The sequence below is a fragment of the Alligator sinensis genome, unplaced genomic scaffold (assembly GCF_000455745.1).
Source record: "Alligator sinensis unplaced genomic scaffold, ASM45574v1 scaffold85_1, whole genome shotgun sequence".
Classification (NCBI taxonomy): Eukaryota; Metazoa; Chordata; order Crocodylia; family Alligatoridae; genus Alligator; species Alligator sinensis.
In genome coordinates this window covers 2392974-2406102 of record NW_005841891.1, presented here as the reverse complement: position 1 = coordinate 2406102, position 13129 = coordinate 2392974, and the positions used below count along the sequence as shown (strand labels likewise).

At 41.7% G+C, this 13129-nt stretch overlaps 1 protein-coding gene across 8 annotated transcripts in view; it reads left to right on the top strand.

The window, feature by feature from the left end:
* The first annotated feature begins 228 nt into the window (after positions 1 to 228).
* The window catches only part of PPP1R13B (protein phosphatase 1 regulatory subunit 13B), a 93131-nt gene continuing 80230 nt past the window's right edge, over positions 229 to 13129 (top strand). For 3 of the 8 annotated variants that reach the window (XM_025197206.1, XM_025197205.1, XM_014517113.2), the window contains exon 1: positions 230 to 506. In XM_025197206.1, coding sequence (XP_025052991.1) covers positions 381 to 506 — 126 coding nt within the window. In that variant the 5' untranslated portion in view covers positions 230 to 380. Of the gene's footprint in view, positions 507 to 13129 lie in introns of all 8 variants that reach the window. The other 5 variants (XM_025197203.1, XM_025197202.1, XM_025197208.1 and 2 more) reach the window with 3 other exon arrangements.

The following is a 13129-nucleotide window of genomic DNA, read 5'->3' as shown; positions in this document are numbered from 1 at the left end:
TGATAGTAGGGCCATGAAGAACTTTATGTGTAAATGATTTAAGGTAAATATTTAATCCTTGCTGTCCTTTCATTATAACCCCAAGCAAAGAGTTAGTGTTGCACAGCGGTAGGACAGCAGAACTCCCTTGGTGCAAGGTTGCCTAATTAGGTGAAACCTGATCCACCATATCTCGTTCCTGTCACAACTGTGGCCTGTCTTATTTCAGTAGAATGTCTTATCGCTGCTCGTCATTACTGCTTGCATTCATACGCCCGTGCAGCAAAGGTCTATCCATTTAAGTAGATTCTCACTGTAGCCCTTGCACAGGAACTGTTTTAGATTTTAGATTTCTATCACCTATTATTTTTTCTTGTATTTACTTACTAACTGCTTTCCACATGAAGAATATATTAAGGATGTTTCTTCGAAGTATCATAAACAAGTCAAAAGAGAAACCTTGGCTACCAGAAAAGATTGGACTGAAGTCTGAAAGTAAGAAAATGGACAAAATAATTAAAAAGAAGGTGGGATTCTGTTGTTCTAATTTTACTTGCTCTAAAATCAAGTATTATTTTGTAGCCTCCTTTTGCAAAGATTAACTGCAATGTTATGGTAGTCTGAAGTGTGTGAGACTGTTCTTTGATCTTAAGGGGTATAGGTTTATTGCCTGTGATATCTGTCTTGAATTGTCTAAAAAGGTAGTCATGCAAATTCAGTTGGAGCTTTCATTTAGTTGAATACAGAATACCCAAGAATAAAATCAAATAGGTTTTTTGACTTTCAGGGACCTGAAAATAAAGGGATAAAGTCTGAGACCTCCATTCCTACTTTGCAGTGTGATCTGTCCATACATTTTTTTTTTTTAATATGCTGCTAGTTTGCTGGGTCACATACTGTGACAGAAATGTTCATATATCTTCAGAATTGCTCAAGCTTATTCAAAGGTCTGATGCCTTCAGTAAAACATACTTTGTATTTAACAACTTTCTCTTAAATGTGGAGGGAGACGAAAACATCAGTAGTAGTTAGGATACGTGGCCAAAATCTCCTGGAGTGTTTTGACCTCACTGTGGTCTTTCACAAAGTTAGACATGGGAGTATAGCAAACATTAAGCTCCTTCTCTTTTGTCAGGCTTTGCTAAATACTTGCAACAATAAAGAAATACTTTTTTTGTTCCTCAGGTCAGAGGCTGTTGAATGTTGCTATTTCATGCAGTCTTCTGAAGGCTAAAACTCCTTTCAGGAAAATGGAATTAATTGGCTCCGTCTACTTCTCACTGTACTTCGGTCCCCCTTCAAGCTTACTATTTGTCATTACCTAAAATGAGCAATCCATTCAAAGTTGATTTCAGTATTACTACCCAGACATTCAAATTGTGAATTGGGCTCCAAGAACAGAGCTACTTGCATTAAATAATGTTTTGATTTCTTTGATTTGTCTTCCAGTTTAAGTCCTAATGATTTATATTTCCCAGTTTTTCTTTAATCGCAAACATCTTTCTTGAATGAAGGCTGAGATTCTTATGTAATCAAGTAAATCCTGAAGCTGGGGCATTAAGAAAACCACCAAATATTGTGAAACCCATGATAAAATCACAAGAGTTGAGAACCCTGAAATTGTGTAGTCCTTCATAGTTCTTCATGATAGGCCTTTGAGTAGTACAATATTGACAGTATCAGGTGGTGTTGGTGTCAATTTTGTTGTCTGCTTTGCTGAATTACACAATTAACACCTTTCCAACTGTTGTTTTAGGTTCATTATTCAATCAGCCAGGTGCTCCACAGGTTCAGTTTGATTGATTACTAGTTACCTGTTCATCTACCCGTGAAAACAGACACTGTTGATAAAATCACAGAATGTTAGGGTTGGAAGGAAACCTGCAGTCGGTATTCATAAACTGTCCGTGTCCACTCCTATCCAAGTTACTCTTGAAAACCTTCAATGAAGGAGATTCCACAACTTTGCGGGGCAGCTTATTGCATTGCCCTGAGGTTCTTACAGTTAGTTAGTTTTTCATTGGACTTGATCTTCATCTGTTTTCTTGCAGTTTAAGACCATTGTTTCATGTCTTACCCAATGTGGCAAGGAAGAAAGAGTTGCTCTTTTTCTCTTCCTTACAGCAGCCTCAAATATTTGAAAACTGCTGTTGTGTTCCCTGTAATCTTTTTTTCCAAACTAAACATAGTCTCTTTGCTCAACTTTCCCTTATATGGCTTGCATTTTAACACTTGCTGTATTTACCCAAATATAAGATGAGGTTTTTCCCCCAGTCAGTATGGCGGAGGGTGGAGGGGACTCCTCCTCATTAGTGCTATCTCTTGTTCATTACAGTAATTCACTGTGATACAGGAGGTGCACAACTTGACAGAAAACTTTTCTCCCATTTTTGGTATTCTTTGTAAGAACAGAATCTCTGTTTATGATGTTGTTATAGTGGAGGACACGTATAGTGCAGTTTAGTAACTACTATTGTGCGGTCCAGTGAGTAAAGCCTAATGATGCCTGTTCACTGAAGGTATCGCAAATGAGCTATACATTTGTGCAGCATGTGTGGAGGGGGTACAGGCTATGCCCAGAACTGTTAAACTTGTACCGTATCTTGCTCCACACACGGGGGGGGGGGGGGAGAAATGGAGGTGAAGAAGAAATCCTGTTACATTTGAGGTTATTTTGGCTATAAATAAATATGACTTAAGGCTTTAGATTCTATGTTATTTCTTGTAATTTAAAAAAAAATCTAATTTTGGTAGTATTTTAAGTTGCCTTCTGACGGCAAGCTTCTGCTGGAATGCAGTATACTGACGAGCAGCATGTTGGTGAGACTTTTTTTTTTTTTTTAAATAACACGCTTATACCTGGAAACAGGGGTCTCTGCCTTTTTAAGAGCAAACTTGTACTTTATGATTTTGGAATTATACTGCAGTGACCAGCAGAAGAGACTAATTTAGAAAAGATATATTTTTACGATTTAGGATTTCTTAAAATTAAGATAAAAGAATACAGCTGACTTAAGAATAGAAAATATCTTTTAGCTGTTTGTTTTTTTTAATGTGAACAGTTCTACTGTTACACATGTATAACCTGGTTTAGGACAAACATTACATTTTAAAAGCAAAGCAGTGGTGTCAGATCTGGCCCACAGAGCCCTATCATCTGGCTTGCAGCAATGCCTGTGGATCTCGGAGCAGCCGTATTTACTGTATGCATGCATCAGCCCTGGCCCAGTGTGCAGAACTGGACTGGCAAGTGCTGCCTGCCAGTTTGGATTAGGCCCCAAAACCACCCTAGACTAGCCCTGCACACCACTTGCAGCATGTGGCACCATGGGGTACGTGGTGCTGGTCTGAGGCTCATGCTGCATGCAGCGCCCCGTGCGCCGACTTGGGCAAATAGAGCATCTGTGGCTTGATGGGAAGTTTTGAGGCAGGATTATCTTGAAGAATTTTGAGAATGGGGTAGCAGTCCCACTTCAGATATGACTAAACTCCTAATTGAATATTTGTAGTTTTTAAAAGCACTATTTTTGTAACCTTTTTAATAGGAGTAGTTTATAAAACAGCATAAATCATGTACAAGAGATCTTTCAGCATTTGGTATTTTGTGTAACTTGTTTTAGCTGGATAAACTGTCTTTTTCTGAAAAATTTCCTCTTGTACAGAGACTTTCTGTATTGCATTTCTACAGTTGTAACAATTCAGGGCTAAATTTTAATATTTTTATTATGGGGGTGTCAAACAAATATAGAAAAAGCTAAACTACATTTATTTGTGTTGAGTTAAGCTATGCCCCTCAGTTCACATCTAATAATGGGTGACTTGTATGAAGACTTTGAAGTATTGTATAGTAACTAAACATTTTCTTAGTAAAATTACTTTCATATTAATAATGCTGAATGCAAAACAATCACTGTTTCTTGGTCGTCTGTGTATCACGTGACTTTCTTATACGGCTTTGGTACCTGTGGGTGAAAATTATGCATAACTGTATGTCTGGATGATTTGAAAAATTGCCTCTTGAAGTACCGTCTTGAACCTTAGAAGTGAATGCCACTCTTAACACTTTTTCTGAGGTATTTCTTAAGTCTGTCTAGCTTCTCTGTATTGCGTGGCATCTAGAAGGTTATTTTTGTAACCATGATGGCTAGATACTGTCTTAAATGAAAAACAGTGTTCTGAAATATCTGAATACATCATGGAGGCCAGATAAGTACACTAAGTGGACCAGTTTGACATAGCTGGATCTATATTTAGCAGTTTGATATGTACTGACTACTGTCTGCCATGGATGACTTCTTTTTCTGCTCTTTTTTTTTTTTTTCTCTTCCTCTAGAAATTGTTGGGGAATATATTTTTAATAATTATATTCAGGGCTCTGGATTCTGCAGCTGTGGAATTTGTTGAATTTCCCTAAAAGTGCAAGGAAAATAACACCTTTTATTTAAGAAACGGGTATAAGAACCAGGGTTTAAAGAGAACTCAGAAAATACGGAGCAGTTATAAGCCTGTGCAGTACCATTTGTCTACCTAGAAGCTGCATGAAATAAATTATGCTTGGGAGGTAGAATCTTTCCCATAGCTTCACAGCGCTGTAATTTTGCTATTTGTGTCCTTGAATTCCCTATTTTGCTGCAGCCAGACACCTAACATTACTTTTATATATGCTTATAGTGTAGATGCATCTTGCTCTACAGTTTATCTAAAATGGGAAACAGTGTATTTATTGATGCAAAAGTATAAGCATCATGGATATGCTGAAAAGGGATGTTGAGGGGAAGGGTCAGAGTGCCAGAGCTGAAGTCCATCTTGCCTGCATAAAGTGAAGGAGGGAGAAGTGTAGGGATTAAACTAGGCAGCCTGGAGAATGCACCAGCAACTGAGTCCTGGGAAGTCACGGAGATAAGCCAGCTATAATCCATCCACCTCCTTCCCTGGTACTTGTGATGGGGAGGGTTTTGAGCTTGATTGTTTGGACATGTCTGGAAGAACTGAGATCAGTCTTCTGGGAAGCATAAAGATAGGTACCAGAGAGATCTTCAAAAAATTGTTAATGTGTTGTGTCTTTTCAGCTATGAGTCATATCTTTCGACCGTGGCTGAGGAGATGGGAATTACATATTTTTAATGGCTTCCTTTCCAGTGAATGTTGCTGTAGAGTTTAAGGGTTCTGCTTGGAACATTTGCCCAGGTGTTCATTCCACTGTGGGTGAGCTTTTCAGTGCCAAAACAGATTAAGTTGTGAATATCCTGAAAGACTGGCAAACCTTTCTTATGTGGGTGTCTACCGCTACCTGAAAAGCTAACATTACCATACCAAGGCAGTAACCACCAGTCAAAAACTGCTTTGTCCCTCTACCTAATTCCAGAACCTCCCAGGAAACGCTGGCATTTCCAGAGGAGGACGTGTCCCTTGGTACCTGAACCCTTGTTTCACTGCTCCTCAAGTAACCGGCGGAACATTTTGATGAGGCACTGTAACAAGGTCTGGGTCTATGTAATCTTCGGCTGAGGGATTTTGGATTTCATCTCTTGCTGTGCCATCCAGTTCAGCATGGTGGCTGGAGCCTGGGGTGGTGTGGGCACATGGTTAGCCCAGAGGTTGAAAGTTCGAGGCTATAGCAGAGGCGCTTACAGCACGGTCATGTCAGATTCCAATAAATCTGTGAATTTGCTATGTACCTCATCACAAGGACAAGGATATGAGAAGAAAGGAAGGAGGCATGGTGGCTCACTCCAATCACACTTTCCCATCCCAGGAACCCTTCTTACAGTATTTTACTGTAACAGAAGGCCTTTTGCCTTCTAGAAGAGGTTCCTTTGCAGCATCGGAGAAGGGAAGGTCCAGTAGTGTCTTTCTGGGCCTAAAAGAAAAGATGGCATCTTTAGACTTAAAGCTCAGATTCTTTATCTGCAAGCTTGAATTCATGATGGCAACATGAGCTATCATAACCCTCTGTTTGGCATGCACCTTTCAGTATTTGGGGTACTTACTTGTGTATCATCATTATTCCTTCCCACAGAAAATGCCTCAAATGTATAACTGGTCAGTACCAGAATCAGTACCAAGCCCTACCATTTGTATCTCCTGGGAAACCTCAGTCTTTACCCAGGCTCTTAAGTGGTGGGGCCAACCTCATGAAAACATCATTGTTCTCTTGCTTAGATGACTGGTTGGTGGGCAGCAGCTCTTCCCAGCAGACAGTGGAGGGACTCTATAGTATCTTGTGATTGTTTCATCCCCTGAGCCTCAAGATGAATCCCCAAAGCTTGTTTCTGGTCCAAACAAAACTTGAAAGGCTTTAGTTGCTTGTAAATAACTTCTCTGAAGGAATCATTAGGAGCTGCTGTCATAGAATGTGGTTACGCTGGACTCTGCATATGCCAGAGGTCTGAGTATGTCTTCAGTGCTGTGTTTTATATTAGCAGGCAAACGATGTTTAGTTACAGTTAAGGTGGTGGCAAGACACACCCTTCTAAAATTACACTAATAAGTTAAGGAGAGACTTTGACATTCCTTTTCACCTTCACATTGCCTGTAGTTGTCAACACACTCCCCTGTGCTTTTTAAGATATCACTTCCATCTCTAACAAATCCCACAGAGCAGTACCGTACCAAATTGGATCCATCTCTCACACTAACATAAAACTATTAAGTGATGTCCTTTTATTTTATATAAAATTTCAGTGGATGAGCATATCTTACTGCCATGTTTGTTCCATTATTTGGAAAGTTATTTTGTCTGGACTGTCAAGGTTACAGTGCCAAAATTAGACTACATTGCTGTTGATTGTAGGGAGCTTGCAGGAAAGTGTATGTAAAAATACCACTGCTGGATACTGTAGATATATGGTCTAGTCCTGGCCTGTGTGAGAGAATTTTTTTTTTTTTTTTTTTTTTTTTTTTTGTTAAACTGACCCAGAATTAAATGACTTAATCATCTCACAGCAGAGATGGGTTTTCTGTTGTGGCTAAAAGGTTGTTGCATGCTTTTATAGACAGACTGTTACAATGTGAATGATTCTGGAAATCAGCACTTGAAAAAAAAATGGCATCTAATGACAGATCTCAGAATCTTGCAAGGAGCGCCAAAAATGAGATGGTCCAGTAAAAATGTTATCAAAAGGAATGATTTTTTGAATCTTGACCAATTTACCTGTATCATTCTACTAGGCACGTCATGTTTCACAAAACACCCATGAAAAATTTGAATAGAACTCAAAGTCTTTATATTCATTGTTCTGTTTTTTACTGTTTCGGTGAAATCTTTTAAATTTTTGGTTTGTAAGCTCCGGCTAAAACTGAGCTCCGACAAAGACTTACCAGTATGAGCATCTCCTGTTGCATGATAACAAAGACACGGACAGGTGCCAAGTCCTGCACTTAGGCCGGAACAATCCCATGCATCGATACAGGCTGGGGGCTGACTGGCTGGGGAGCAGCTCTGCAGAAAAGGACCTGGGGTTACAGTGGACAATAAGATGGATATGAGTCAGCAGTGCGCCCTTATTGCCAAGAAGGCTAACGGCATACTGGGCTGCATTAGTAGGAGCTTTGTCAGCAGATTGAGGGAAGTAATTTATTCTGCTCTATTCAGCACTGGTAAGGCCACATCTGGAGTACTGTGTCCAGTTTTGGGCCTCCCACTATAGAAGGGATGTGGACAAATTGGAGAGAGTTCAGCGGAGGGCAGGGAAAATAGTTTGGGGCTGGGGTACGTGACGAATGAGAGAGGCTGAGGAAACCAGGTTTATTTAGTCTGGAGAAGAGAAGACTGAGGGGGGATTTAATAGCAGCCTTTAGCCACCAGAAGGGTGCTTCCAAAGAGGATGGAGCTGGACTGCTCTCAGTGGTGGCAGATGACAGAACAAGGAGCAATGGTCTCAAGTTGCAGGAAGGGAGGTTTAGGTTGGGTATTAGGAAAAACGTTCTCACTAGGAGGGTGGTGAAGCACTGCAACAAGTTACCTAGAGAGGTGGTAGAATCTCCATCCCTGGAGGTTTTGAAGGCCTGGCTTGACAAAGCCCTGGCTGGAATGATCTATGGTCCTGGTTTGAGCGGGGGGTGGGACTAGATGACCTCCTGAGGTCCTTTCCAACCCTCATTTTCTGTGATTCTGTGTCCATGCAGTTAATGAAATGGTGTGATGATGTTGCAGTCTAGAGCATGGGTCCAAGAAAGTTGTGCCTCCTCTGCAAACGACCGTTATCTTTTAGCAGACAAATTTAATTTAGTTACTGTTCAGATCCTGGAACTGCAGTCAGTTCAGGTAGTACCTTGGGCTTGCAATGGGAAAGATAGGACCCACGATCTTGAATAGTACTTAAAAAGGGCTCTCTGTAGGGGCAGTACCCAGGTGAGAAGATAATTTCTTCTTTGATGTTCCCATGCAGGAGAGGAAAGCAGGACTTTTTTTTTTCCTTTTTTTTTCCCTTTAACTTTGTTTAGAGAATGTTATCTCTAACAGCCTCTGGCTAATAAGTGACTGATAAACGTGAAACAAAAATCCAGAGAATTTTGTTTGCTCCTTCCTTACGAGAACCCCTGAGCTGTTTTTGATGGACTGTAAGTGGGAGACAATCTAAGAAGAACTCTTGTGTATCTGCATTACAGCAGTTAACTATGTTAAATGCCCAGTACACACTTAAAATACAGTAACTTTCAATATATTCTTCAATTTGGTGGAAAAAATAACTTGAAAAATGCTGGCATAAGTTTGACATCATTTGGGCATCCCTCTGTTGAAAAATAGAATAGATAAATGGTGGACAGCAGAAAGGAAGAGTAGTTATGTTGTTCTTAAATGTCCTGGGTTTTTGTGTGTTTTATTTTAATCTTTCCTACCCACTGGTTCAATCATTTGATTTGTAATCCTTAACATAAATGACCTATTCCAAATGACACAATGATATTTTGGATACAAAATAGACAACATGCAGGAAATATAATGATCATATGATTCACATTTGTCAGGAACCTCAGGTTTGAATGGAAATGGGCTTCAGATGCAAAGGTCACTTACTTGTAAAATAACAAAGCCAGCTGAGTAATTTCCTGTCTTCATTCCCTATGACAACTAGTCATCTCTTTTCTAGTTAAAACGCAGAAATCCTGTTGGAAGAAAATCAACTGTGATTTGTTTAAAATCCCAGCATTTCAGCATATGATACAGTGCTGTGCTAGTTTGATTTCTGACAGCTTGTTCATACAGCCTTCTGTTTTCTCAAAGTAGGACATCAGAAAGCATGCATTTGTGCTGCAGTTCACTGAAGCCTGAAAGTCCAGTCCCTATCATGATAACTGATTAATTTTAGTAAATGAATATCACCCAAGGGTAAGGAAGAAAATGGGTTTTATATACCAACATTAAACTTGCAGTTTAAGAGATTTCTCCAACAAATGTAATGCTTCCGATCTCTCACATAGAGCACATTTAGCTTGAATATTCCCCAAACCAATGGGTAATGTTAAAAGAAGATCTGCTTATTTCTGCATTTACCATGTTAATTGAAGTGGTATCTGAGAGCAGGATCTAGTGAGTAATTCAAACCTATTGTATGGGCTTTCCTCATTAATAGGTTCATAATTATTTTGGGAAAGTATGGTTAAAATGGTATTTAATTCTGAAACAGAGGTTTGTGGATTTTTTACGATCTTTGAGGAGAGTGTTTCCCAGTCATAGGTCAGCTGCCAGCTGGGCTCTCTCTCCTGTAGTTGCTTGTTTTGTTTTTTTCCCAGAGCAGTGCTGCTGCAGCTTTAAACCTTCAGTGTAGAGCTAAAGGCAGCTCCTAAGAGCCTGAGCCCGAGCCATGGAAAGCAAAGAAAACTAGACTCGTATTTTAAAAGATTATTACTGATCTGTAATATCATAGCACATAGGAGCTCTGGCACAGCATGAGGTCCTTGTCCATCACTAAGCACTGTACACATGTAGAACGAAAAGAGTACCTTTGTCCCAGAGTGCTTACAATCTAAAGTTAAGACTGTAGCTATCATGGCAGAGGAGTATTTTTTTTAATAAGGATAGTTTTCCAGAAAGATGATGAGGTGACTTTGCAGTTGTTTATGAGAAGCTTCTTTCAAATCTATGGGGAAGTGTGGGAGAAGGCATAAGGGCACGTGTTTGAAAATCTAGTGACTTGGTGTTAGAAGATGTCATCATGGCCAATAATCTCTTGATACTTGGTGAGAGGTGACAGGAAGAGAGAGGCTAGGCTGTGAAGATGGGTAGCTTGAGGAAATGAAAAGAGGGGACAGTGGAGGGACACAAAAGACAGAAGTGACGTGGTCAAAATTAGTTTAGAAAAATGACCTTTGTAGCAGTATTCTGACGAGGTTGCATACGTCACAGATAAAAAAACAAACAAAAAAAAAACAACTCTATGCATAATGACCAACATCTGGATGAAAGTTTTAGTTGTGTTTATGGAAAGAAAAGGTGAGATCTTGCATGTTTAGCAGAAACACTCTGCAAAATAACTCCAAGTCAAAGATGAAGCCCATGCTATAGCAGCCCTCGGTGACTGTCAAGATGGTGGTGCCCATAGTGGCTGATAAAGGATATTTACTCAGGAGGATTTGGGGCAGGGGGGCAGAGAAGATTGGGTGCATCTACATGAGACACTGACTGCACTAGCTGAAAAGTACAGTGCAGTAGTGTGTCGCAGCATGTATAATGCTAATACACTACTGCACCGTATTATTAGGCTATTGCACAGTAGCATCACCTAAAAGACATTCACCAACACTACTGTGCAGTGACTCTGGTTACTGTGCATTTATTTAGTACTTGCTAATACAGGTACTAAATAAATGTGCAATAACGTCTCATGTAGATGCGCCCACTGAGTTCTGGGCTATTGGAGACACTAGAGGAGGAAGTACTGGGGTGAGAAAAAGGAGGAGAGATTTGTCAGAGGGAAAGGAAATCTTGAAGCTTAACTAGATATTTGAGTGGGGAACCAGTACAGATTTTGGAGTGGTAGAGATTGCTTGGTTGTTTTTCATTTATGACATTGGAATCAAATATTATGCATTTCAGTACGTCCATGGAGAGACTATGAAAACCATAGGATAGTGGCTGAATTCTCATCTTTCAGGAGGGGTCTGAACAGGGGTGGGTAATTATTTTGTTTGGAAGGTGTCTTAATGACTCTTGGTGAACTGTTGAGGGCCACAAAGGTTGCCCCACCCCTTGACAGGTGTCCTGCCCCTTGACTGCCATCTTGGGACCAGAAGTCCTGCCCTTGACCTTTTGCCAGTGGAAGTTCCTCCTCCTGATGTACTCCTTGGCAGGGGAAGGGTGTGCGGGAGGGGGGTTGCCAACTTGGAACCGGGGAAAGAAAACTATATTAAAAATCAAACATTTACTATAACATAATTTTATTTAAAAAAAAATTGTCCTGATTTATGTGTGTTTTCATAGTGTATGTAGAGGCATTGCATAATAGCTCAAAACAGTCTTACTCTTGTATATTGTGCATGGGGTTGGGGGATGTGGGGGGGTGGTGATTTTGTTGGGGTGTGTGGAGGGCCTTGTAAAGGAGTGTGGCTGTGAGCGGGTGTGCAGTTTGTACGTGGGTGTGGGCCACTTGCCGCATACCCCCCCCCCAATGGTGTGCAGCCCTTTTGCCAGCGGTGGCAGCAGCAGCAGGCATTGTGCCCATGGGGCGCTCATACCCACAGCAGGCACCTGGTGGTACATGGCTCTGGCTGAATCCTGGGAGTTGCATGTGGCAGCATGGAGCCGGCCTAGCTTGGCCCGCTTGCACACACCTTCCAACCAGGCTGAGCTAACTCTGTGCCAGCACGTGGGGCTCCCAGCACTGTGGGTGAGAGCCATATGCTGCAGGGCCGAGCTGGGCCAGTTCTATGCCTCTGCGCGGGGTTTCCAGCGCTCCAGCAGGGAGCCCCATGTGGTGGCATGGAGCCAGCCCAGCCCAGTCCGAAAGCACGTCCAGGATGCAGTGCCAAAGTCCCACGTGTAGGCATGGAGACAGCCTGGACTAGCCTGAAGGCACATGGCTCCTGGTTGCAGGAAGGAGTGCAGGTAGTCGCACATGGCAGCATGGAGCCCACCTGGCTCACTGCAGCTCCTGGCTGGAGTGCGGGGAGTTGCACACCATTGGGCTGGGACAGCTCCATGCCTCTACAGTGGGGCTCCCAGCTGGAGTGCCAGGAGCCCCACAGAGATGAAGGCACAGATGTGTGCCACTGGACCAGGCTACAATCTCTGAAAGCCTGCACCTCCTGCTGGTTTTTAGAGGGGCAGCCATGGGCTGGTAATAATTATCCTTTGGAGGGGCCTCACAGGCCATATAGAATGGCTTGGTGGGCTGGATCCACCTGCGAGCTGTATTTTGCCCACCCCTTGGCTGCAGTCTTATGATGGAATGCGTTTAGCAGTTGTTTGCAGTTGGGAACTCATTATTGATGATGTGATCTGAAAGAACTTGCTGGTTTCTCCATGATTTAATTTGCCTTAGAAAACTATTTGCATAAAGCTGAAAGATTATTTCTTAGCAGGCCCCAGTATTTCATGTGCACAAAGAGATCATATTTTGTGGCAGCAGCTCTTAATTTCTGCAGCAACATTTGTTCATTCCATCAGCATGAAATAGCTGGCATTCGCATCCCCTCAGCAGCACACTCCTGCACACATGCGTGCACAGAGCTGCTGCTCCTAGTTGAAAATAATCGTTGATATAAAATACGTTGATTTATTTTCAGTCAAGTCTACTGCTCCGTCTCCACTTTGGTTTCCTAGTAATCTGCTCCACACTGCAGGCTACAGCTTCCCCAAGTGTCATTCAGACAGCCTTCTATGGATGGTCGTTTTTCAGCTGGGTGCATGTGAAAGATGATGTACTAATACAAATAGTTAATGTTCCAGTCACAGGTCTCAGCTGCTTCACTGTTCTCTGAACTGCCTAGCTTTCCCTTTGTACTCCTGGCTTACCCAGCTTCCAGCTGAACTCCAGGATTGGTTCCCAGACAGTCCCCTTTCCCATCCCCCTCTAAACAGTGCACTCGAATGGATGCTGTGTTGTGGGGAAAGCTTCCAAGCAAGCAACTGCTGCAGTCAGCTTGCAACAGGGCATGGGAATACAAAATGTTGGACGCTGGGGTGCAGCAAAATGCCACATTCATATTG